Genomic DNA, 27,516 nt, shown 5'->3' with positions numbered 1-27,516 from the left:
TCAAGCAGAGCAATGCCATCTGAAAAAGGTTTCTTTTGTTTGTTTCTGGTGGTAGTGATGTACAGACTCTGCATACACTTCTTGACAAAATAAGCTGTCTGTTGATGTTTAAAGCAGGAAATAATGTTGTCCTGATTCAGAAAGTCATTGATTGATGAATGGATGGATTCAGGGCTTTTTTTCCCCAGCTGGAACTCACTAGAACTCAGTTCCGTCACCTCTCAGGTGGGCACCGTTGCCATTATAAGAGAACAAAGGAGGTGTTTATGGTAAGTTCCAGCACCTCTTTTTCTAGAAAAATAACACTGGATGGATCGGTTGTTGTTGTTGTTTTTTATGGTCAACTTTCCATTTAAAAAATGTGGCCAGGTCAATGTGCAATAAAGGTAACGAAGAACAGATATATATCTCTGGCACTTTGGCCTATCAAGGACTTAAATATTTTATTTCTCCGGTATTTTGCTTCAGTTGGGTCAGTGGAGGCTGCTGTCTGAGTAGACATTGTTGTCATTACTATTTATTAAATTTGTTAGTCGTTTTATCTTGCCCAAGGCAACCTAAACAAACAACAAAAAAGCTCTCACAAATACATTAAAACCAAAGAGGAATGATAATAGGGTTGTATTTCAAGAGCTACAGTAATTGCAAACCTACTTTAATGTTACCTCTTTAGGCCTAGACTTCCCTCTTAACTTGAGAATTTCTCTAGCAAGTGTCAAACTTGATGCTTTCTCATTTATTTTCTCCCCTTTTTGATAAACAAGTTATGCTGAGACTGCTTTCCCAAGAACCATTATGCCAAGGAATGTATGTGGGGCAGATTTGTTTGACACACATTATCTGACTTAACTGGCTTCCAATATATGCTGCCCCCCCCTGCTTTTAACCCCAAAAAATTGCTCCATATTCATACTAAGGGAATTGTCCCCAGCAGAACCTTCAGGTGTCCCTATTTTCCTGGGACAATCCTGTATCTACAGAAGCCATATACAGAAACTGGAATATCCTGCATTTCCTTCGGACATCCCTATTTTCATCGGAGAAACATTGGAGGGTACGGGAGAACAATGAGACTGAACCAGAGGGACCATTGTTCCCGATGATGTTGGGGCTGGTTGAAGTTAAACTTAGTGTCAACTTGGTGTTCGTTTGTTTTTTGATGGATGTACCGTTATGATTTTATTCTTTGTAGTTTATAGTGTGTGTGTGTGTGTGTGTGTGTGTGTGTGTGTGTGTGTTTACATTTTATTAGATGATACAAAAGAATGCAAAGGAGGGGGGAAGGAACAGAAAACCCGCAATAAACAAATCAACAGATGTAAATCAGAAATATACAGAAATATTTGACAGTATATACTGTTGGCATACATGCAGAAGACCTGGGCTCCACCCCCCCCCCCCGGTTAGCATCTGTCGGGTGTCTTCTCCCTCCGATAGCCAACTGGAACCCGATCCAGGCTCTGTGAGCCGGGACACGTCATCTGCGGAGTCCATCCAGCGTTAGCGTGGTTTGGCAGCAGCAGCAACAAGAAGAAACTCAGAGAGAAGTTCTTGCCTATTTACAAGCAGTTTATTCTAGAAGCATATCAGAGCATGTACAGATACGCCTTCCTCCTTCTCTCCATAGCGAAAGTAAAGTAACTAACATTACAATAGCACAACAAACGGAAGTATACATCATGTGACACATTCAACATCCTCTTCCAAGCCTGTTCCTGTTTAAGGTGGAACATGACACCCACAACCCGTGACTCCCCTCCACCATGTCTCAATTCATTTGTGTTATATTAAATATTAGCATTACATTCCTTAGATGGTACACCTCTTATATCCAATTCCAAATATCTTTCTCTCATACACTCTACAACAGGCATCCCCAAACTGTGGACCTCCAGATGTTTTGGCCTGCCACTCCCATGATCCCTAGCTAACAGGACCAGTGACCAGGGTAGATGGGAATTGTAGTCCAAAACATCTGGAGGGCCGAAGTTTGGGGATGCCTGCTCTACAACCTTGATCTATGCATATCAACATATTCTTTTTTGAACAGTGTTTTCCCATGTATTCTTTGAAGCATTGCCATTCTAGTTTTAATTTTTGGTTTGACTGTAGTCTTATGGTTGCTGTTAGTTTTGCCAACTGTATTGTTGCTGTTTAGTCGTTTAGTCGTGTCCGACTCTTCGTGACCCCATGGACCTTAGCACGTCAGGCACTCCTGTCTTCCACTGCCTCCCGCAGTTTGGTCAAACTCATGTTCGTAGCTTCAAGAACACTGTCCAACCATCTCGTCCTCTGTCGTCCCCTTCTCCTAGTGCCCTCAATCTTTCCCAACATCAGGGTCTTTTCCAGGGAGTCTTCTATTCTCATGAGGTGGCCAAAGTATTGGAGCCTCAGCTTCACGATCTGTCCTTCCAGTGAGCACTCAGGGCTGATTTCCTTCAGAATGGATAGGTTTGATCTTCTTGCAGTCCATGGGACTCTCAAGAGTCTCCTCCAGCACCATAATTCAAAAGCATCAATTCTTTGGCGATCAGCCTTCTTTATGGTCCAGCTCTCACTTCCATACATCACTACTGGGAAAACCATAGCTTTAACTATACGGACCTTTGTCGGCAAGGTGATGTCTCTGCTTTTTAAGATGCTGTCTAGGTTTGTCATTGCTTTTCTCCCAAGAAGCAGGTGTCTTTTAATTTCATGACTACTGTCACCATCTGCTGTGATCAAGGAGCCCAAGAAAGTAAAATCTCTCACTGCCTCCATTTCTTCTCCTTCTATTTGCCAGGAGGTGATGGGACCAGTGACCATGATCTTGGTTTTTTGGATGTTGAGCTTCAGACCATATTTTGTGCTCTCCTCTTTCACCCTCATTAAAAGGTTCTTTAATTCCTCCTCACTTTCTGCCATCAAGGTTGTGTCGTCTGCATATCTGAGGTTGTTGATATTTCTTCCGGCAATCTTAATTCCGGCTTGGGATTCATCTAGTCCAGCCTTTCACATGATGAATTCTGTGTATAAGTTAAATAAGCAGGGAGACAATATCCAACCTTGTTGTATTCCTTTCCCAACTGTATATATTCACTCAATTTACATATCCAGTCCTCCTTGGAAGAGTTTGTTTCAACTTTCCATTTACTGGCAAGGTACTATTCTAGCTGCTACCGTTGCATATTTAAAAATTCTTTTCTTGTGGGATATCTTTCCCTAATAGGCCCAACAAGTAGGCCTCGGGTTTCTTTTCTATTGGGGTCCTAAGTATCTTCTCTTCATGGATAATGTCCCCAAAGCCTTTTACCTTTTTGATGTTGTGTTTTGTTTTGTTTTTATTGTCAGCTGCCCTGTGCTCTGATTTTGGAGGAAGGACAAGATATAAAAACTCTGAAATTAATTGCAGTGGGCCTGCCACTTATGTGAGGGTTCGGTTCCCGTGGTCCATGTGCAAAGGCAAAATCACACAAGGTCAGGAATCCCTGGAAATGCTCTCCCCACCACCACCACCACAAAGCAGAGGGCTGCTTCCTGGGATCTGGGAAGGTCCTCTCCTGGAGCCTTCCTCAACCCTGCCAAGTGAAGAAGTGCCTTCCTTACCAACACTCCCAGAGCCCTCACACCTTCCCAGAGACTGATAAGGAAGGCACCGCCATGCTAACTGGGTTTGGGGAAGCCGGTGTGAGGGCTCTGGGAAGCTGCCAGAGCCCTCACACTGCCTTCCCAAAGCTACCTAGGTGGGGCGAGTTTTCAAGGATGACTGCATCTCGCTTCTCACATTGTTCAGAATGACCGCTCCCCACATCAAATGGGGGACGATTTTTGCGTAGTCGTGCACAGCCCCCTGGATCCCAGTGCACCTCTTGGTAGTTGGGACTGGCTTCATCCTCCCCAGGCTGGATAATTGGGGTCTTCACCTATCTCAGTCTACCGCCCAATCCTGCCGGGGAAGCGTTGCCAGGTCAGGTAAGGGGAGGGACCTCCCTGCCCACACAACAGAAGGTGTAGCTTGCCTGGGAAGCAGCAGTCGGCTCCAGAGCATCTCCCACCCTCCACTCCCTCAATTAAGTTTTCTTTAGCAGGTTAACCTCTTCTCCATAGGTACGCAGGCGCTGCTACATCAAGGTCGCTGTTGAAGGGCCGTGAATGAATTTTCCTGAATTGGCAGGTTTTGCCTTTCCCGTAGCAAAATGTCACAACTTTGGTGGTTTTAGGCCTTGGGTGGAATCCTCTAGTCTGTCTTCCTAAATGGGGGGGGGGGGTTGAAGCGGTGACCCACATCCCCCTTTGCAGCAGTGATACCAGGGTCTCCTGTTAAACGGGTCTTGAGGGGAGGCATTGGCCATACGCTGAGAGGTTGTCATTGCTCTCCCCTCCAGCGGCGGCGAATGGGGGGCGGGCTCTCTGCTTGAACATAGGTCTGCTCTGATTGAGCCAACCCAATCCCCACACATTCTGGATATCCCTGAAGTCTCCCAGATCCCCGGCTGGGGACTGGGAAGGATAAACGCCCAGTGCCTGAGCCAAGGTCTCCCCACATCTGAATCTTAATAAAGTTGTGGCCAATTTTAATCCCATAGCAGGTTGTCTTGAGTCATTATTCCGCTCAGGGGTCGCCTGGGGTTTGGGGGAATCTGCCTGTCCACACAAAGTACAAATTCTGTTGGTTTACATTTCAATGTGAACTGAATTGAAATCCCCCTCCATTTCTAGTAGTGATTCCGATCAAACTCAGTTGAGCTTGTATCTGGGTAAGCATAGCTAGGAATGTGGCATTTTCCGTTTTTAGCTACATTCTAATTTAATAGCTGCTTTCTGAAATAATTCCACTTCATTTTATATTTGGCAGTTCTTCCCCCCTCAAAGCAATCTCCAGCTCTCGCTCTCTCTTAATATGAATTTTATCGAACTGCTTTTCAAGATCTACAGTATTGAAAACTATAAAAAAGGATACCAATTAAAATGAAATTGGTTCAAAATAAAGAGACCAAAAAAGAGGCGAATTCTCAAATACGCAAACAATAATTGAGTTCCTAAAATATCTTATATCTATGTCAACTAAAGACCGTAGAAAGGGAAGATCAGTTTGGGGGAAGGGAGGAAAAGTGAGATGACTGAAGATACAAATTTAAATTAAATATGAGGCATACACTTCATAGGGATGGACTGAGCAGAAAATTACATCCCATGTTGGACTCTCTGACAATCGTAGGTCTGCTCCATCCCACTCTGTCCTCTGGTGTTGTGTACATTTTGTTCCTTGTACACATTTTGTGTACCCATTTTGCATACACACAGGTTCCTCATGGCTGATGTAGAGCCTATGACAGGGTAGCCAACACAAACCCTCCAGATACCTTAGGATTCCAGCTCCCATCAGCCCTAGGCAGCATCGTCAGTGATCAGGGATGATGGGAGCAAGAGAATATGGAGAATTTGGGTGAGGCTATTGATTAAAATGTGGATTGATTAAAATGTGGATATATATACACACACACACACACACACACACACACACACACACACATATATATATATATATTATATATATATATATATATATATATATATATATATATATATAAATGCAGCCTCATTATAACATGGCCCAAATCAAAACCATAAGGGCGGGGGAAAAAATGGTCAGACTAAATAGTGGTCAGTCTAAGTCCAGCCCAAAGGCCAGGCGGAACAGCTCTGTCTTCCAGGCCCTGCGGAAAGATGTCAAATCCCGCATTTGAAGAAGGCTGACTGCCAAAGAATTGATGCTTTTGAATTATGGTGCTGGAGGAGACTCTTGAGAGTCCCATGGACTGCAAGGAGATCAAACCTATCCATTCTGAAGGAATTCAGCCCTGAGTGATCACTGGAAGGACAGATCGTGAAGCTGAGGCTCCAATACTTTGGCCACCTCATGAGAAGAGAAGACTCCCTGGAAAAGACCCTGATGTTGGGAAAGATGGAGGGCACTAGGAGAAGGGGACGACAGAGGAACGAGATGGTTGGACAGTGTTCTTGAAGCTACGAACATGAGTTTGACCAAACTGTGGGAGGCAGTGGAAGACAGGAGTGCCTGGCGTGCTCTGGTCCATGGGGTCACAAAGAGTCGGACATGACTAAATGACGAAACAGCAACAAATTATACATGGAGGATCTTACGCTGACTCAGACTGTTGTTATCAGCATCCACTTGTCTCTCAAGACAATGGAGTGCACATCGGGGGGGGGGGGTTTGAAGTCCAGCCAATGCCTTAGGAGCACCAGAATTACCACCCCAGGTTGCAAGCCTGGGCAGTGTGTCTGGAGGTCCTGGGTTGCCCAGATGACAAGACACACAGCCCCCGACCTCGCTGATGTGGCCCAAAGGAAAGCAGAGCAAGACGTTTGGCACCAGCTTGGCTTCAGGAGCTGCCAGAAGGAGGCGTACATGACACCTTTCAACCGTTTTAGGGACCCCACTCCGGATTTGTGTAGGCTTTACTCCTTAGCCCTTATTTCTCCTGCAAGATACCCTGCAAGGTTTAAGGTCATAGTCTTCTTTCTCCTGAATGGACCACCTTCCCACTTTGATGATCCCCATCTGCCCCTCATTTCCTTCTGTGGCACATGCAGAAACCAGCTTCTCAAGTGTTGGATCCCCTATTGGTCTTGTCCAGTGCTGTTTTTCTAGGGGGGGGGGAAGAGTTGCCGGAACTCACTACAAACGTCTCCCTTGTTCTCTTATAATGGCGATGGCACCCACCTGAGTTCCTGTGAGTTCTGGCTGAAGAAAAGCCCTGGTCTTCTCTGTTCAATCTGTCGGAACCTGTCTTCACATGCAGGAGAAGTCTCTAACTCAGCTGCACTGGCTCCCGGTGGAGTACAGGATCAGGTTTAAGGTGCTGGTTTTAACCTTCAAAGCCCTATATGGCCTAGGACCCTCGTACCTACGGGACCGCCTCCTCTGGTATGCCCCATGGAGGACCTTATGGTCTGCAAACAACGACACTCTGAAGATCCCGGGACCCAGGGAAATTAGACTGGCCTCGACCAGAGCCAGGGCGTTTTCGACCGTGGCCTGGTGGAACGCTCTCCCACAAGAGACCAGGGCCCTGTGGGATTTGACATCTTTCTGCAGGGCCTGCAAGACGGAGCTGTTCCATCAGACCTTTGGCCAGGGTGCAGTCTTTGTATAAGAACAAGCATGAAGGAGGCCTCCCAGCCTGTTCACAGGTCCTTCTATGATCAGTGAAAACAGTTGGTCCTGGCAAGTATTAACCCCTCTCAATCTTAACCTGATAACTGCCATTTGTCCAGATTTTAATTTGTTCCAAATTTATTTTAAGATGTGTTTTAATCAATTGATGCCTGTTTTTATGTATACTATGTTATTTATATGTTAGCCACTCTGAGCCTGGCTCCAGCCGGGGAGGGTGGGGTACATATTATTATTAAGGGTTTGTGACCCATTGGCTATCCTCACCTGTTTTAGCCAGCCAGTTGGAGTTGTTCCCAAGATGTGGCCGCTGTCAAACGCTGATGGCTTCTAGCCATAGCTGTCAACTTCCGGATTGGAAAATAAGGGATCAGCAGCGGCGCGGCACCAGATGTCGCTTCTGTGCATATCCAGACATGCACAGAAGCCACTTCCGGTGCTGGCTCTGCCCGATTTCCAGTGCCCAGACATGGGCAGAGCGGCACCGGAAGTCGCTTCTGTGCATGCCCAGATATGCACAGAAGCAACTTCCGGTGCCGGGCTGCCCGTGTCTGCATGTCTGGACACCAGAAATTGCTTCTGTGCATGCCCGGGCATGCACAGAGGTGATTTTCGTCCTGCAGGAGCTGCTTCCTTATAAATTCCGGGGGAATTACGGGATATTTTGCCATTCGGGATAACAGTGGGAAATGGATTTAAATACGGGGGTTTCCCGCGAAAAACGGGATACTTGACAGGTATGTTTTTAGCTCTCATCTGCTCGCCTAGCTTGCTATTTTTGACATTCACTGGCAGTGGTTCTTCAGGGGTTTGGGCAGAGGCCTCTCCAGCCCTATCTGAAGATTCTGGGGAATGAAACATGGGGAAAAAAGAAATATTTGATAGGTGGAGAAAGGATTTGTCCAAATTTATATGGGGAGGTAAGAGAGCAAGGGTCCAGTATAAATTACTGACTGATAATAAAGAAAGGGGTGGTTGGGGGGTCCCGGATCTTAGGATTTATCACGCCTCCGCATGCTTATGCTGGCTTAAAGAATGGCTACTATTGGAGGATGAAGAGGTTCTAGTGGTAGAGGGATTCAGAAATATAACTGGATGGCACACTTATTTGTTACAGGAAGGGGGGGGTAGGTTCAATCAATTCTCAGATCACATAATCAAAAAAACGATTTTAAAAACTTGGCTGGAATTTAAAGATCTACTTGAACCAAAAACACCTTGGTGGGCCTCTCCTTTAGAAATGACGGCGATGGGGGGGAGATGCAGGAAGGGAACTTGGTTAACATACCGAGATGTGATAGTCAAAGAAAACGAGGAGTTAAGGTTGAAATCATACGACCAGATTAAAACCAGCTGTACTAGCTGGTTACAGTACTTGCAATTACAAAGCTTGTTCAAGAGCCACAAGGAGAAAGGGTTTCTGGAAGGGAAATCGAAGGTGCAAGAATTAATAATTGAAAGTGATTCTAAATTATTATCAAAAATTTATAGATATCTCCTAGAATGGGAATTAAAAGATGAGGAAATAAAGAGTACGATGATTAAGTGGGCCCAAGACCTGGGGAGGCCAATTTATAAAGTCCAATGGGACAGACTGTGTAAAAAAACACTAAAGTTTACGGCCTGTACCGGGATAAAGGAGAATATGATGAAGATGTTATATAGGTGGCACCTGACTCCGGACAAGCTAAGTAAAATATATAAGAATGATGATAAAAACTGTTGGAAGTGTAAAGATAAGGTGGGTGACTATTTACATTGTTGGTGGGGATGTGAAAAGATATCTAAATTCTGGGGGGAAGTGTATGAGGAATTGAAAAAGATGTTAAAATTCACGTTTAAGAAAAACCCAGAATATTTTCTATTAAGTTTGATTCCCGAAAACCTTCCGGAAGACAGGGAAAGTATTTTTCTTTATGCATGTGTGGCGGCAAGGCTGCTAATAGGACAAATGTGGAAAAAAGTAGAGGCTCCAACAATACAAGAATGGCAGGTAAAATTAATAGATTTTATGAGCTTGGATAGAATGACGGCAGCAATTAGGAATAAGTCAAAACAATCAATTAGCAGGAAATGGGAATATGTAGAGGATTATTTTAAGAAAAAGGATATTAGAACGGAGTTAAAGATCTGTTTACTTTGAGGCAGCGTGGGGAAAAATAGAGAAAGGTAATTGGATGGGGGAGAACCGTATGTTAGGGCTGATTCGTATGGATTAACAACGCAAGTAGTAGGAGTAAGTTACAGCTAAGTGGTGTGGGCAAGTTTGGAAGTTAATTTTTTTTTTTTAATGAAATAATAGAGTGGTAAGATTATAAATGTAATTTTGATTCGTGTTGCGTGTGTGTGAAATGTTAAAATTTAGAAATGTGATTCTATGGCAATAGAGGAATGGTTGTTTGTCTTTTGCTGTAATGTTTCTTTTAAATGTTTCAATAAAGTCTTTTTTAACAAAAAAAAATAAAAATAATAAAAAAAAAACATGGGACCTTCTGAAGGCAAGCTATGCTCTCTTCCATGGGGAAACTCTGACTGTCTGGCTGTTGTCTGACTAGAATCATAGAATCATAGAGTTGGAAGAGACCACAAGGGCCATCCAGTCCAACCCCTGCCGAGCAGGAAACACCATCAAAGCATTCTTGACATATGCCTGTCAAGCCTCTGCTTAAAGACCTCCAAAGAAGGAGACTCCACCACACTCCTTGGTAGCAAATCCCACTGCCGAACAGCTCTTACTGTCAGGAAGTTCTTCCTAATGTTTAGGTGGAATCTATTTTCTTGAAGTTTGAATCCATTGCTCCGTGTCCACTTCTCTGTCCGTGTCCGCTTCTCAAATATATCCTTTCATATATTTGAACATGGCTATCGTATCACCCCTTAACCTTCTCTTCTCCAGGCTAAACATACCCAGCTCCCTAAGCCGTTCCTCATAAGGCATCGTTTCCAGGCCTTTGACCATTTTGGTTGCCCTCTTCTGGACACGTTCCAGCTTGTCAGTATCCTTCTTGAACTGTGGTGCCCAGAACTGGACACAGTATTCTAGGTGAGGTCTGACCAGAGCAGAATACAGTGGTACTATTACTTCCCTAGCTCTAGATGCTATACTCCTACAGCTTATCCTTGATCATGCTATCTTGGAATGACAGAGTTGTAGCTCAACAACACCTGCATGACCACAGGTTCCCCATTCCTGCTTTACTCCACCCAATGGTCATTCTCAGCCGCCTCGAAACTCAATGTCTCTTGCCTTTGCTACACTGTCAGCATAATTAACTTTTGTGAGGCTTCACTCTTGGAGACTCATTCATAAATCAGGTCGTAATTAGGTTTAATTTACATTCGGTGCCATTAAGATCTTCATTAAAAAATAAAAGCTTTGGAATTTCACCTCCCACAGCATTTTATTTTATTTTAATACAGAAGAGTAATAAGAAATGTCAGTATTATTTTTATTATTAGCTTTCTGCCGTATCCTTCTCCCCACGGGACAGTAAGAAGTTAATTAAAGGGACGTCTCAGGCGGAAAGAAATGGATTCCGAGGAATGTCACCCTACGGCACAGCGAGGGAGATCCTTAATCTATATATCTATACAGACACGCTGTGCAACAAATGCAGACGGAGGGAAGAACTGCCTTTTTTTCCCCCTTACCAGATTCCGCTGCAAGCTGGTGAAACAAGGAAGGGAAGGTGTGTGAGGGTGATTCTCTTGCAGCAAATTCCATGTCCCGTTCGAAACATTTATATGCCGCTTTTAATAAGAAGCAATTTGCCAAAAAATATAGGATTTAAAAAAGGGAATCAGCAACAACTGCATACAAAATGATCAGGTAGCTGAGCAAAGTTTACTCGGAGTAGACCCACTGACATGAACGAGCATGGCAGGTCCATTTAATGTCAAGGGCTTTACTTGGAATGCAACTGAGTTGGCTGCAACCCATAGCGAGTTGAAATAATTATGTGCTCTTGTCTTTCAACATCCCGTGGCTAAAAGATTGCACAATGTCAAGGGGGGGGGCATATATGCCACCTTGAGCTCCGTGAAGGCAAAGTGGGATATAAAACAGAGAAACAAATAAGTAGAAGGATGGCAAAAGAAAAAAAAAAAAGAAATATTCCCTAGAGAGTCGTATCAGGTTGCTGGTATGCATGTGATCAATTGGACTCATGTTCAGAACAGTAAGTGCTGTAAACATTGAAAACACGAAAGAGAAATGCACCATGTGGCAGCTAAACGGTGCCTATTCTGCCAAGGTTTTTGGGTTGTTGATTAAATCTAAAGAGCATCTTTTAGTCCTGCCCTCCTATGCATTTTTCTTCTTTGACTCTACTTCGGCTGCCAAGCAGTGGCAAAAATAGCCTCTTCTCTCTAGTATATATATATATATATATATATATATATATATATATATATCAGTAATATGTATCTGAAGTGCTGCTCTGTGGCTGAAGAGATGTTATCTTCATGGTACACTAAGTTCTCGTTTATAGGATTGCTGGGTACTGTGCATAAAATTGCTGTGTGTTTCTTTTTTTAATCACAGGCAGCTGTTCTACCTGTGCTCGCTGCTTTGAAGCTCTCGGGAGTCCTTTCTTGTAAAGTGGCACACACTGCATAGATTTTCCAGAGAGGTGAAGCTGCCAGTCATGTAGCCATAGAATGCATATTAGTTCAGGCTAAACCAGAGGTCTCAAGGGGCACTTGGTATGATTTCCACCACAGATGAAAAATTGTCTTGCAGGAGAGGGCAGTTTTTGATCTGGGAGAAAAAATGTGACCCTTATTCTTATCAGATTCAAGGGTTGCTGCTTTATTGTTATTTTATTCTTCTTTTTAATGGGAAAAATAATAATGTAATTCCTTGTAACATCTTGTCTGACCCACAACGGCGAAGGTGGTAATAATAATAATTTTATTATTTACACTCTGCCCATTTGGTTTTCCCAGCCACTCTGGGTGGTTTACAATATATATAAAATATAGTAAAACATCAAACATTAATAACTTCCCAATACAAGGTTGCCTTCAGGTGTCTTCTAAAAGTCAGATAGTTGTTTATTTCCTTGACCTCTGATGGGAGGGTGTTCCATAGGGTGGGTGCCACTACCAAGAAGGCCCTCTGCCTGGTTCCCTGTAACCTCACTTCTCACAATGAGGGAACCACCAGGAGGCCCTCGGTGCTGGACCTCAGTGGGTGCTGAACGATGGGGGTGGAGACGCTCCTTCAGGTGCTTATCGTTGTTGTTTTTAGTTTCTTACAAGGCAATCTATTGCAGAAAATGTGCTTTGCTATGAAATATGGATAGCATGGGGGGGGGGGTTCCCCCTCTGTGCTGAGACTCAATATGAGCAGATACAAGTCATATTTACTGGATGTGCTCATAAGCTAATGGGATCCTGGAAGTTGCCCTTGATCAAAGAGAGGGAATGACTGGTTCTCTTTTGACTATGGAACCTGTTATCATTATTTATTAGTTTCTTAATTAATTAATTAATTAATTGATTGATTTTTGCGCAACCTTTCACCCAGAGATCCCAGGGAAGTTACCTTCATTTGTTAGCTCTCTATTTGCCACGGCAGTGAAAACATGGCACATGCAAACGATTTAAAACCACAGAAAAATTGAAGCACTTAACAATACAAGATCAATAAAAGGCTCGCCCAATCTGTAAAGGAGCGCAGAAGGAGGTGGAATGAGGAAGTCATTAGATTCGAAATAAGGATTATAAGCTAGAAGTTTTGTTTTTGTATTTTTGTATTTTTTTGTATTTTTTGTGTTTTGTATTTTTGTATGCTTTTGCTGTTTGTTAAAAAATCTTAATAAATATATTTCAAAAAATAAAACATAAAAGGCTCGCCCAGCAATAATTTTTAATAGGCACCAAGTTCTCCCTCCCCTCCTGAAAGATGAGCACCACCATTACTTAACCCAAGGTCTGTGAAGGCAGAAAAGTCTGTAGGCAAAAAACAAAAACAAAACAAAACAAAACAAACCTGACAGAGATGTATCCCAGTGTGTCTCTCTGGGAAGAGCACCCCATAGACTTGGGGGGGGGACACCACTGAAAAGGCCTCTACCCTTCCCTTGGGTGGGAGACACAGAGAAGGGCCTCTGATGCACATCAAAGGATCCAGGATGATTCATATGTAAGCTACACTATTTTGTCATGTGAGATCATCATCGGTCCTGCTAGCAGATATGGAGTTGGTGAGTCTTGTCCACGCTGCTGATAGGTTGGCTATTAGTTATAACTGGAGAAGGGGAGAGAAGGACCCTTCATTGGATGCTAAGAACTGGTTTGAGGTACAGATGACAAAAATGACCAAATATTATTGAAGTCAGATGAAGCTCGGCGGGGAGATAATAGGTTTGTTGGAAACAGGAACATCTTTGCACTGTACTGGAATCTGAAGGTTCCGGGTCCCATTGAACCACATATGGTATGCAAGGTGAAATTAAACTAGGATGGAACATGAACAAAGTGACCACTGGAAAGAACCACAACTGTGTTGTTGTTTTTTTCCAACTTTGAGGTCAATCCCACCTGCAGGGTAGTCCTCGCAACTTGAATCAGGGGCTGTGGAACCTATGGTGCTCCCGATGTCATTGTGGTCCCATCAGGGCCACCCAGCATGGCCAATGGTTAGGGATTAATGGAGCTAGATGGCTGTTATGAGGCTCTGGTGGGTATACTTTGTGTAACTGTGTCCTGTATCAAGTGTCCTCTAAGGAGAAATGTCTGCTTACTTTCTGCGCTTTCTTAAGGTGTAAGAGGAACATCTCTTTTCACAGTTTAAAGGATTATCAGGAGCAGGGGATTGGCTCCATGTCCAGTCCCCCCTGTCCATCACCTTCCAGTTGTGAAATTTAACAACTGCAAGCTGGTTGTTGTTATGGTTCAATCTGCGCTACAGGGATCTTGAATTCATTATTCTGGTCTAAGATACGAGAGTGCATGCGTATTATCCCCAACAGTCTGATAATTCAGACTGAAACTCCCAGGTGTCAAAAATAAGAGAGGTTATTTATATACGCTACTACTGCAGCCCGTATTTTGTTAGCCCAAAAATGGAAAACGAGCGAGGTCCCAACCAAAGAAGAATGGCAGCTTAAGCTGACAGAATATGCTCAGCTTGCAGACTTAACATATAGAATAATAGAACAAGAAGAAGATACGTTTAGAGAAGATATTGGAAAATGTTTATTGAATATATGGGAAATAACTGGGTACAGCTGAAAACGTTGGCAGCGTTAAGATGAATTCAACAGTGTAAATAAGTTTTGATGGATACAATAAGGGAATACTGAACGGTTTAGTTTTTTGTGAAATATGCTGGGATTCATGACATGTAAAATGAACCATGGAAAGAGAAGAAGGGAAGTCATTGATATTTTAAGGATGTTAAAATGACAATTTTAGATTGTAAAACAGAAAATTTAATAAAAAATGAGACAGTGAAAGAGAGTGTGTGCATTTGTAGCTGTGTGCAAATGTTTACCTTCAAAGCATGGGTTTTCATTAAAGCTTGTAGTTCTTGGTTTCACTAACAAAATGTTCAGGGGGAGAGATCCCCAATTTTCAAAGTCAAGCTCTGCAGCCCAGGAGCATTAATTGGCATTAATTGGCGCACCAAACATTGATGTGAAAGTAGAGCACTGACAAAGGTTGACACTTATGTTTCCAAGGATGGCTTTCGAAAGAACTTTTGTTTATTATTATTGCTGCAAAGTCATTGACCTCTTTTTGTCTTTTTCTTTCTTTCTTTCTAGGCACACGACTCAACAAGAGACCAACAAAACCATCACAACATGCACAAATGCCATCCGACAGCTGTCTGAGGTCATCAGAGGTTCTTCGAGGGTAAGTGGCCTTTGAAATGGTTTCTGACAAAGTTGTGGAGGGTGACAGCACAATCCTATGGCTGCAAAATCCAGGAAAAATGGAAACTCCATAAAGGAGCTGCAAGGGAAAAGAAAAGGGGCTGTAGTCAAAAGAGGTCTTTATTGATCCAGTGTTCGGATCCTGTGAATTTCTTATGCATAGGAAAGCAAGAGGCAGCACGATAAGATGTTAAATCTCTGTTTCTATTAATGCACGCAAAAAAGAACCAATAGGGTCTCTTTGAACTATCCCATTGCTTTTTGTTTTGAATCCTATGTATGCCTTACTTAGAAAGGCAGGAGGGTTCTCTGTGACCCCCCCCCCCAAGGTTCCTTGTTTTAAGTCATGCTCTCCTAATTATGAACAGTTTACAAGATCCCCAGTTTTATTTCTGTATATGGGTACAATATTTGCACAACAGCATTCCTGTTAAAAAGTAATTAAATTTAAATATCACTTTGGGGTGTAGAGACTTAAGCAGCAGAACCTGAACATTTAAGAGAGAGAAAGAGAGAGAAAAATCCTGTTGAGTTATAGCCAGCTAAGTTCTACCTTTAGTAGATCCATTGAAATGAATGGACCTGTACATCATATCCATCAATTTTAATGGATCTGCTCTGAATATCTTTAATATTGGATACAGCTGGTTGATTTAAACTTCAAGCAGTTCATTTGAACCGGAACATGGAAGCATCAAACATTGAAAAATGACAGAAGTAACAGGAAATTGGGACATCCATGTTTAGCTCTCCTAGTTTCGCATTTGTTTTTAATTCTAATAGGCAGCCTTTGCTGGATCAGGACTGCATGGCATTTCCCAAATCCTTTCAAAGTTCCTATTCCTCATTAGGAAATGCTTACAAGTGCACAGTTCTGCACTATGATATCTTAAGATGCCAAGGCGGTCACACATTAACTGCTCAGCCCTAGTAAGGATATTTAGGGTTCAACTGCTACTATGCCACACCAGTTTGGTAGATGTTTTACGGCACAATTACATCCAGGCCAGATCCATGCACTAGATCATGCCTTACATTGTAAGTTGTGTGCGTGTGTAAGATAAATCAATCAATAATGCTTTAAGCAGCTACTCCGGGTTTCTATTCCAGACATGTGTAACAATGTCTTCTGTGAGCAGAAAGCTTTTGGAGGTCTTAAAGAGAGAGGAACAATGGCTTTAGCAATGGGAAGTGAGCAAAACAAGGAATGCCATCCCCCATACCACCCCTGGAAAAGGAGCCAGGTCCATGTGGCTCAGATCAGGGGGCGCTTCTGGACAAAATAATTAAAATATGGAGATGGGGTGTGTGTGTGTAAAGCATGAAATTTAGGGACTGAGATCATCAGCACCATCATCTTCTTCATCTGTTTACACACCTGCCACTTTTCTGCAAAATTGTGCTCGAACGGCCCGCAGTATATCAAATGAGCAATATATAACAATTCAGAACATATTAGAAACAATTATATTCATACGTACAAAAATAAAATAAAAATCAATCTGTACAACTTTTGTTAAGCTAACCTGATTTAACAGCACAAACTAAGCAACATGCTATAAAACAATACCAATCTACCGAGATAATTAAAGAACGGAAACTAAACAGAAGAGAACATGATCCCCATACAAAAGCGGAAGAATGTCGTTCAGAATATCATTCTGCTCCAGACCATGCATTTGTATACATATTTTGGTTCCAAGACTCAGTCTTGAGCATCCTTTCCCAACTCATAGCCCTTGTGTGTCCAGCTTATTTCTCACATTCGTCTTATTCCAGGGAACCTTCAGAGTTCCTGAATGGATGCCTCTTTGGGGTGGAAAATCTAATGTCAATATTGAGGGTGTTCTGGCTAGTCTGTGCAGATATAGGACATGTCTCTCAAAACTGTGCATTTATAACCAGAAGACACCCTATCAAGATAGTGAGGAGCATCAAAAGAACACGGGAGTTCATCCTAGTAGGGCTAGAATTTAAAGACTCATTTTCCAGATCTTCCAGAGTCCTATTCATAAACTCTGTGTCTGGGAACCAATTGCAGGGAATATTTTCATGTCGGGATTCTTCTATCTCAACACTTGGATGAATCACTTCATTTCCCAAATCAAGGGCATCTGGATGAATGGAATTTTCCTGGACTGTGGTCAAAGTTTGGCGGCTGATAATGGAGTTAATATTAAATTGTGAATGGTTTGCTTCTACCCCGGGTATGGAAGTCTGTAATTAGTCTCTGCTGGCGGCTCGTGTAGGCTTTATCTGTTAGCATGCACAGTGACTGAGCTCAGGTAACCACCATTATGAAATAGCATATTTGATGTCCTGCACAATGATTACCAGGGTGGGGCCAATGTATGAAGGCAAGGACATCCTGATGACCAGCGCTGTTGTCTCATAACTGTTCTGCTCTGAACTTAAAAATGGAAAGCGTAATGCTGGTGGTCAACAAAAGAAGTTTTAAGACTCTCTCAAGGTTGGAGAGAGGTCCCTGTTAGATAGAAGCTAATTTGCACTAAATACAACACAACAATTAATGTGTACAACATCTTTTTGCAAATGCAGCACCATTGCAAATTTATAAGGGCATTTTTCTTCTCCTCCAAATGGTGCAGCAGGCGATTGGATTATTGAGTTGCCAAACGGAAGCTCGGGTGAAATAAAATGAAAGATTTCTTCTTGTGGTCTGTTATCAAGACGAAGGAAAATTGGCCGGAGACTTCCAGAGACGTTTTCTGTGGCGCAAATTGGGTCCAATGGGAAGTCAAATGAAGGGAGAGAGAGAGAATAGTTCCTGGTACTCTTATGTCATTACCATCAACACTGGCAGCACAGCAAAAACAAAACGTATAATTGGAGCAAGACCAGCCAGGAGAGAACATTTTTTTGTTTTGTTTTTTGTTTGCAAATAAATAAATAAATTTTGAAAGTATGGTTTGCAGAAGAAGGAAATGTTAATATTCCGGCATATGGAAGAAGTGTGGTCCTTTGTCTTGGTGTTCCATAATAGCTGATGGAGCCTCCTACTAAATTCGTATAACAGATCTACAATGTTCCACTCTCCCCCCTTCCACCTGCATCATGCTGCTGCTGCAATAATTAAACCTACAAATTGTGATGTGAAGCCTGCAGTCTTTCTCCCTCAGAACAAATGGCCCAGGTGGGTACCGGTTGCTGAACCTCGATGTTCCTCTTGGGGAATTTCCCGAATAGTGCTCCAAAACTTCTCTCTCATAAAGCTTCTGATATCATGAGACACCATCTGTTGATTTAGAGCTTTGCAGTCTATCCCTTCTGAAAGCATTATGTTGTATATTGTTTGTATCATGTGCTTAGAGAGAGAGAGCAATATTTCTTCCCCAGAAGGATTTGTAAAGCCATCTGAGGGATGCTATGATAGTGCAGGGTTGGAAACCTGTTTTCTTCTAATGCTGTTGGACTCCAGTGGCCACCACACTTGTCAAGGGACCATGTTGGCCAGAACTTATAATAGCTGGGGTCTAACAACATCCCCAGGCTTGAGCTTCAAGCTGTGTAGGAGGCACCCAGATAGAGTTCTGTGAGTGCAGCCTGAGCTCTGCAAGTGTGGCTTTCTCCCGACTGAAGTGCAGAGTGTTTGAGGACCGAGACATTCACAGAGAAAGCAAAATGCTTGTTTACAAAGCTATTGTACTACAGAACCAACCTTAATGTGTGCTTGCGAAACATGGACCACTTATAAACCCCATCTCCAACTCCTCAAAAGATTCCATCAGCAGTGTCTCCAAAAAATTTTACACATCACTTGGGAAGACAGATGAACTAATATCGGTGTACTGGAAGAAGCAAAGATCACCAATGTTGAAGCAATGATTATTCAACTTCAACTTCGTTGGACTAGTCATGTTGTGCGGATGCCTGATCAGGGGCGTATGAAGATAGGGGCGGTGGGGGTGGTGAACCCTGAGCGGCGCGATCCCAGGGGCGCCATCACGGCTGCCCGCCCTGCCCCCAAAACGTGACCTGCCCCTGTGTGAGGTGTGCCCCGCCCCAAAAATGCACATCCTGCCCCTGTGCATGGCACATCCCACGCCCCAAAAGGAGTGTCCTGCCCCACCCCCAGAATGCATGCCACGTCCCTGGGGGCAGTGCGCCTGCTCTCCGGTGGCGGAGCATGAAGCTCCACTGCTGTGCCTGATGATCGTCTTCCAAAGCAACTACTCTATTCCGAAATTAAAAATGGAAAGTGTAATGCTGGTGGTCAACAAAAGAGGTTTAAAGATCATCTCAAGGCAAATCTTTAAAAAATGTAGTATAAACACCGACAACTGGGAAACACTGGCCTGCGAGCACTCCAGTTGGAGAGCAGCCTTTACCAAAGGTGTCATGGGCTTTGAAGACACTTGATCTCAGGACGCAAGGGAGAAACGAGCTAAGAGGAAGGCACACTTGGCAAACCCTCACCATGATCAACTCCCACCTGGAAACCTAAGTCCCCACTGTGGAAGGATGTGTGGATCCAGAATTGGCCTCCACAGTCACTTACGGACTCACTGTTCATGGAATACAATGTTACTTGGCTACAAGGGATCGCCAAAGAAGAAGAAGAAGACCCATATAAAACAGGTTGCACAACACAAGAGCTACCAAGCTGCAAATTACCTACGGTTGTCACGATCCCTAGAGAGATGTGTTGGGTGGGATGGGTGGATCAGGAGGAAGAGTGGAAGGGAGCTGGGGTCTTATGGCTCAAGAGAGGGTCAAAGTGGATTGGGATAGGCTTCCTCGGGTCCCCAGGATGACCAGCAGTTAACCAAGAGGGACGCTTGGCCGGGGGTGGGGGCAACTCTTAGTAGTGCTTGATTTATAACATAGAACACATCTACTTTATAATAGCCTTTCTCCTTTCTTTCTTTTTTCTTTCTTTTTTATCTCTCACATTTGTCGGAGTTGAAAATTCCTGTGTCATATCTATCCACATTCTGAAAATAAGAAGTATTATTTTGATGCTATGCTATACAATATTAGTAGTTGTATAGGTGGCCTGTTTTGCTGGGGTGGCAGGGAGAGGGGGACTTGGAAGGCCGCCATAGCTTTATTTCGATTTGTATTTGTTATAGGAAGTTAGTTTAAACTGCTAAGAACTGCCGTGTGACATTTGGAGATCTGAATATGCTTTCCATCGGATTTCACACATCTCCAAATGTAGCATATCTCCCAACAGTTTGGATGTACCAAAATGGAGATTTAAACAATATTGTTGAAACCCCAAGATATATGCACTTGGGTGAATAAACATATTTTGAGACTTAAAAATAAAATGAAACTCAGAAACAGAATTGCATGTCAATATGGGTAAAAACACACACACACACACACACACACACACACACACACACACACACACACGTGAGCCTGGAGTGATCCAGAAATAGACCCGCCCATCCTTAGTTTTGAAGCAGTTCTGGTTAGGCTGAAACATAGCTGGTGCAGATGTTGATAAATACATCAGGATAATTGTGGTTTAATTGTGTCTCAAGCAACATGATGGAAGAGAGAGCACAGTGGAGAGAGCACAGACTGGTTAATAATCCATAATTTGGAGACGGGGAACGTTATGAGTGCACCAGAACAGTGTTGTTGTGGGAAATGTTTTGCAAATTAGATTAATTCCAGAGAATTAGAGCATGCAAACTAGCTCTGGCCCTGCGGTTGATGAGTTCTAACATGGCTCTTTGTGTTTGACAAGTCCTGTGATGAGATTTCCTGGGTTGCTATCCAAGACTGGATAATAGTTACAAATCATGGTAGGAAATGCATCTCTAAATTACAGATAATAGAAACCATCATCAGCATTGTCAGCCTGCCGAATCAATAGATCATTTTGTTTCCGCTTTGTTTGGTTTCTTTTCTTCCACTGTCAGATATCGATCTCCCCGCAGCAGCCGAATAAATAGCAATTTTGGAAAAACAAAACAAAAGCATTTTGATAATACATTGTCTAAGTAAAAAAAATAAAAATGCAACTTTGAATGGCAATTCTTTAAGCTGTTTTTTTATTGTAATTATTGGTATATTTTCAGCAAATTTTGCATATGTATCTAGTTTTAATTCCCACTTCGCTGGGAGCAAACCATACAGTGGACGGCAAATGAGCTAGTAGTTACAAGAACATAAGAAGAAGCGAGATGGATGAGGCCAAGAAATGCAACAACAACAACAACAACAACAACAACAACAACAACAACAACCTGAAACTCAAGGAGATTCATATGGTTCCTCCTCCTCCTCCTCTTTTCACCCCCACATTAACCCTCTGGGGTAGGTTAGGTTGAAAGTGAGTCCAAGTCACGGTGTCCAAGTCAGGATTTGAACCCTGGCCACCAAGGTCCTAATCTGACACACTAACCCAGGGGACAGCAAATTTTTTCAGCAGGGGGCTGGTCCACTGTCCCTCAGACCTTGTGGGGGGCCAGACTATATTCTTTTTTGGGGGAATGGATGAATTCCTGTGCCCCACAAATAACCCAGAGATGCATTTCAAATAAAAGGGCACATTCTACTCATGTAAAAACACGCTGATTCCTGGACCGTCCATGGGCCAGATTTAGAAGGTGATTGGGCCGGATCCAGCCCCCAGACCTTAGGTTGCCTACCCATGCTCTGAACAAGGTTATCCAGCCATGGGCTGGATCATTCCCATGGACGTTGTCCGTGGGCCGAACGCGCACAGCACAACGCCGGAAATGGCTTCTGTGCATCTCCGCAGCGCCGGAAAATGCTTCTGCGGCTGTGCAGAAGCGATTTTCGGCGTCTGTGCAGGCGCCATTTCCAGCACCGCTCGGGGAGTCCCTGCACCACGTTGCGCCGGTTTAGCGCAGCACGCGGGGGGCTCACTGAGCGGGCGGCTCGGTTCACGGGCAGCCCGTGGGCCGGATAAACAGCCTTTGTGAGCCGTGTCCGGCCCATAGGCCGGAGGTTGCCGACCTCTGCTCTAACCACTATCCCACACTGGCTCTGTAGGCAAGCATGCCACTACCGGCCACCTTGGAATCAAAACTTCTTAGTTGTCTTGCTTACAGCCATACTGTGAATGGCTTGTTTACCTTGCGTAGCACTAATGTATTCATCTTCTGATGCCTCATGGCAGAGAATATGTTTCTGATCAGTTTCTTCAACGGTGATCATGCTTTACTTGTCAAGGTTGCCTCCCGTATTCAGCACCGGTGCGATGTAAATGAAATCAGTGTTTCTTCCCCATCTGTCTTCAGGAGCTGCATTCTCTGAATGCATTCAGAAACAGCTTCGACAACAATTTGACACAATCTCTCTGCTAGCGCCATTCAGGCAATTGTGCTTTCAAGATGTTCCACAGTAGAGTTTCTTTAAGCTGCATAGAATGGAATTCCCTTGTGTGTGTGTTCGCTCAGGAGCTGGAAAAAGAACAAAATAATGTGGTCCAGTTGTACAATAACATCACTTCTTCAGAGAGAGAGAGAGAGAGAGAGAGAGAGAGAGAGAGAGAGAGAGAGAGAGAGAGAGAGAGAGAGAGACCGGACAGGCCTATATGATGCCCCTCAATCATGGCTCAGTTTAGAGTCAGTTTAAAATACACTTGCCAATAATAATAAAAATATGTTTTGTTTTGTTTATAAATCACTTTCCAGGAAGAATTTGAAAGCAATTTCACATTGCATTATTATTATTATTATTATTATTATTATTATTATTATTATTATTATTATACCACTCCTAGCGCAAAGGATAGCTCAGTAAGTAGAGTATGAGACTCTTAATCTCAGGGTCATGATTTTGAGCCCCAAAATGATTCCTGCATTGCAGGAGAGAGGCTGTCTATGGGCAATGGCTTCCACCTGCCTTCCCCACCCCCCCTACCCCCCTACCCAGCCCTGGGAGCCTTTCTCAGACCATGACTTTGAGAACAGCAGAGACAGCTGGGAGGAGAGTCCAGGGATAGGTTTTTTAAAATAATAATAATAATAATAATAATAATAATAATAATAATAAAAAATAATAATAAATATAATGATTGATAATGATAATGATGATGTTATAAACTGTGTGTCTTTGTTTCTTAATTTATGCAACAATGCTTAAATGTTGATCTTTTATTATTATTTTTGTGTGTATTGGAAGCTGCCCAGAGTGGCTGGGGCAACTCAGCCAGATGGGCGGGGTAATAATAATAATAATAATAATAATAATAATAATAATAATAATAGATGAATCTTAGATATGGTGAATTCTGTGTCGTGTTGCAGCTTCAGCCTAACGGTGCTCATGTAATAAGTTTGGGGGTCAAGGGGCCTTAAGAATTTCCTATCTCTGGTTAATTAGTGGCAGAAAAGCAATATCCTGTTATATGCTAATGATGCTTGTTTATCTTCTTGTTCATCTTGTGTAGCAAGAACGACTTCAGTTGGACCGGCTGAAGAACCAGCTCTCTGATGCCATTCAGCGATATGGAACGGTGCAAAAGGTGATTGTGAGCCTGAATCTGCAATATATACTGTGTCGGAATGGGTAGGAGTCCCTTTCTAGGGGGTTTCCAAGTGATCACAAGATGATCACTTTACTCGGATGGTTAAGAGGAAGGAAACGTGCAGAGAAGCCGGGACCAGAAACAAGCAGAGTGGTCTAAGAGTGGCCAAGGGGAGGCTTCCGAGGTAGCATTTGGAGGCAGACAGTTCAGAGGGAGGTAGTGCAGTGCAAAGAATTGGCCAGGGATTTCAAATCTTCCTAAGCCAGGAACCTCCCAACTTGGAAGCAAGTTGCTGAGTTTGAAAGGCAAACTCCAAGGTTAAGGCTTTGCATAGGCAAGTAGAGAGCTGCACTGATTCTCTGGCCTGCTTGATGTCACACTAAACCATGGATTCATGCCAATGCAAGGGGTGCTGGAGAGGAGGGTGTGGGTAGGTTTCAGCTCATAGTCAACTTGCCAAGCCAAGCTGGCATTTAGCTGAATGAAGCGGAGTGGCAAAACAACATGGGCAGAGGGAGCAAAGCTGGTGAAATATCCTCCTTTTCTGGAGCCTGCATAATCATGAAGAACACTCTGCCAATGAGGCTCTTTTGTACATTTCCCACCTTTGGTTCCCTTTCTTAGCTCTTCATTTCCACCACCTCACTCTTCTCTGGCAGCTGCCTACGCATCCGCCTCAACAGAGTGTTGGTCACTTTCCATTCTGCACGAACCTGGATATTACAGTAGTTCCTTTTCTAATTCCTGCCAGAGTTCTGCTTACTCATTTAGGGCTGTGTCCAACTGTGCCTATCCCTTCTCTCCTCTTCCTTTCCCCAACAAAATCTTCTCCAGAGGGTTGAGGAACACTCCAGAGCAGTTTATGGTGTTCCGGGAGAGAAGAAGGGGACATCCCATTGCATGAGTTGAACTCTTAAGTGTCCAGCATTGGACACAGCCATGATTATTTACCCAACTATCACACTTTTCTTTCAATGAGCTCAAAGTGATGTGGCTGGTTCTCCCCCTCCTTTGCCCTCACAACACCCCAGTGAGGTAGGCTAGGCTGATATGATGGCTGGCCCAAGGTCAGCGGCTCTCATCTGTTGCGGCTTGAGTTGTTTTATTCCCTTCATGATCTTAAATATGGATTGACGTATCTGGAGAGAATGTATTCAAATGACGCCAGTCATTGGTGTCATTGAATACATTCTGCAATTCCTGTTCCTCTCTTTCAGCTATGCATGTTCCATCAGAACCTACGCAGGCGGTTTTCCACCTATGTATTTATCTTTAATAAATTACAATGTGCCAAAATTATCCATTGCATATTCCCCCCTCCCTGAGTGGCCTGGTTGTGTCAGGGAGCTGTTGTTGAGTGGCAAATTGCTATTTCCCCACACTTGGGGCTGTCACTTTTTAAATGCATGCTTTGCTTTTGATAACCCTGCCGCCCTTGAAGTTAAAATTACTTCTGATTTCTCAAAGGGCTACCCTTTCAAAGCACTCCCCCCTTTCCTAAATTATAGGGTTAGCTCATCCCCCAATATTTCTTTCTGTGTGTGTGTGCGTGTACGCGCGCGCGCGCACACACACACACACACACACACACAAATATTCCTAATGCATTCCAGTTCTGACCACTAATTCTGTTATTGTATTTCCAGAAAATCGCCGAGAAGTCAAAAGCTCTGCTTCCCAAGGGACAGAGTAGTAGGAAGCAGGTAAGCACAGCATTTATTCAACGCATTTTGAGCCAATATGCCAACCTCTAATTTTATTCTTGATATCACGCACCAAATGTTTAGCAAGGTGCAAAACATCTCGTTGGAATCCTTCCCTTCTCCTGCATTGCAAGGGCTTCCAGACTTTCTTACAGCACCAGTAATTTGGGTGTATTGTGCATCTATTGAAGCAGTAAGGTTAACATCCTGTATAACAAATGAAAAAGTCCACATATATTCTGAGGTGGGAGACAGCCTGCTGTTCCTTGGAGACTGTGAGCCTGAATGTCTCTCCGTCGGTGTTCATGAAATGTATTGCTTTTTCACACAATATTTGGGGGGGGGAGTTTGGTTCGTTTGTCTCATAATAGGTCCCAGCTGGTCCCTGGACTGAAAAGGGCCAATTGATATCACTTGAAAGATGGACTGAAGACATATGTTGAACAGTTTGCCGTCTGCGGTGAAACTGACCTAACTCTTGAAGTGTAAATAGAGTAGCAAACAGTGTGTCTCTTTGCAACCCAAGTCTTTCATCTTCCTGGGAGGCTCAGAGCATGGGGAGAGGAGACTGAGAGGAGATAGGATAGCCATCTTCAAACATCTAAAGGGCCGATACATGGGAAATGAAGCGAACTAATGGATTCAAGTTATAAGAAAGGAGATTCTGGCTAAACAAGAGGAAGAACTTTCCGAAGGTAGTGTTTGGATGGTCGCCTGTCGGGAATTATTTAGCTGTGATTGCTGCATGGCTGGGGGAGTTAGACTACATCAGGCATTTCCAATGGATCGATTGGCCCAGTGTGTTCCAGGTCGATTGAGGAAAAAGCTCAACAAGCTCTAGGCCAGGGGTTCTCAACAAAATTTTCTCGAGGACCCCTCATCGAGCCGCTATTGTGACAAGGACCCCCATTAATTCCTAATCCTAAAATTAAAAAGTGAGAGCCAAATTAAGAGTCTTTTTATATTTTATATTTCCAAGTAATCAGAGTTATATTTTCTAATTTTTCCAGTAAGCTTAACACTGATCTTGGAAGGGTTAGGTTCAAGGGACGCCGACGATTTAGGTTCAATAGACACTGACAAGATCGGTTCGAGAGTCACTGACTTACTTGCTTGAACATCAAAAGCATTATCTTCCTCTTCATCTGTAGGCCTTTGTCGTTTTAACGAACCACTTTTTAACCAACGGTCCATTTTTAACTGTAGCTTCCGCGAAAAACAACGCTTTATTTACAAACACTACTGTTTTGCAAAGAGGCAGCACACGCCAGGGAGGAGGGAGGGGAATGGAGAAGACAGGGTGCCTGCGCAGTAGCGCACAAATGAAGCCGACACGCACAAAGCATCTTGGGGAGGTGAGCATTAGTAGAATGCGTGCGCTGCCTCTTTGCAAAACAGTAGTGTTTGTAAAGCGCCACCTAACGGCATACAGCAGAACTACTGCCTCTATCTAATTCTAGTTTTGCGCTAGACTCTGCTCATGCAGGAAGCGGCCCAAACAAAAAAATCTGTTATCATACGAAATATATTTAATATATTTTTTATTCTAATAGCATCTTGCAGACCCCTCTGGCATAGCTCGCGGACCCCTGGGGGTCCGCGGACCACCTGTTGGGAACCACTGCTCTAGGCAACCCTCCCCGCAAAAAAATCAACAACTCTTGGCAATAACAATGGGTAGATCACTGCAAGTTTTTATGTACCGTGAGTAGATTACAGTCTCTTGGGAGTTGGACGTGCCTGGACTAGATAAATCTTGGGGTACCCACCAACTCCACAATCCTAGCAGCATATCTTGTTGACATCTGGTGAAGCTAAATGTTGGATGATTCAGGACAGGTGGAAGAAAGTCCTTCACACAGCGCACAGTTTCAACTGCGGAACTCCCTCCCACAGGAGGCAGCGATGGTCACCAACTTGGATGGTTTTAAAAGAGGACGAGACAGATCCATGGAGGAGATGGCTATCGATGGCTGTTTTGCTTCCACCGTTGGAGGCAGCAATGCTTCTGAATAGCGGTTGCTATTCAGGGGAGAGCTCTCTTGTGCTCGAATCCTGTTTATGGGTTTCCCAAGGGCTGATATCTGGTCGGCCAGCGTGATAACAGGATGCTGGACTAAAGGGACCACTGGCCTGATCCAGCAGGTTCATCTTACCTTCTTAAGAGTGTTGCGTAATGCAGGGGCAATAGCAGAAAATGCCAGGGGCAGAGGATTTTAGGGACTGGGTGCCACACCAGGGAGGAATCGGGTGCCATCTCTTAGGGCTGGGCTG

At 43.6% G+C, this 27,516-nt stretch overlaps 1 protein-coding gene across 5 annotated transcripts in view; it reads left to right on the top strand.

Moving 5' to 3' along the window:
* Window positions 1-27,516, top strand: part of TSNARE1 (t-SNARE domain containing 1) — a 378,187-nt gene that overhangs the window by 163,932 nt on the left and 186,739 nt on the right. For all 5 annotated transcript variants that reach the window (XM_088676051.1, XM_060277563.2, XM_060277562.2 and 2 more), the window contains exons 6-8: window positions 14,953-15,043; window positions 23,462-23,536; window positions 25,186-25,242. In XM_088676051.1, the coding sequence (XP_088532177.1) occupies window positions 14,953-15,043; window positions 23,462-23,536; window positions 25,186-25,242 (223 nt within the window). The remainder of the gene's footprint in view (window positions 1-14,952; window positions 15,044-23,461; window positions 23,537-25,185; window positions 25,243-27,516) is intronic.

The sequence above is a fragment of the Zootoca vivipara genome, chromosome 8 (assembly GCF_965207765.1).
Source record: "Zootoca vivipara chromosome 8, rZooViv2.hap1.1, whole genome shotgun sequence".
NCBI classification, from domain to species: Eukaryota; Metazoa; Chordata; class Lepidosauria; order Squamata; family Lacertidae; genus Zootoca; species Zootoca vivipara.
This window is presented reverse-complemented; position numbering and strand designations above follow the sequence as displayed.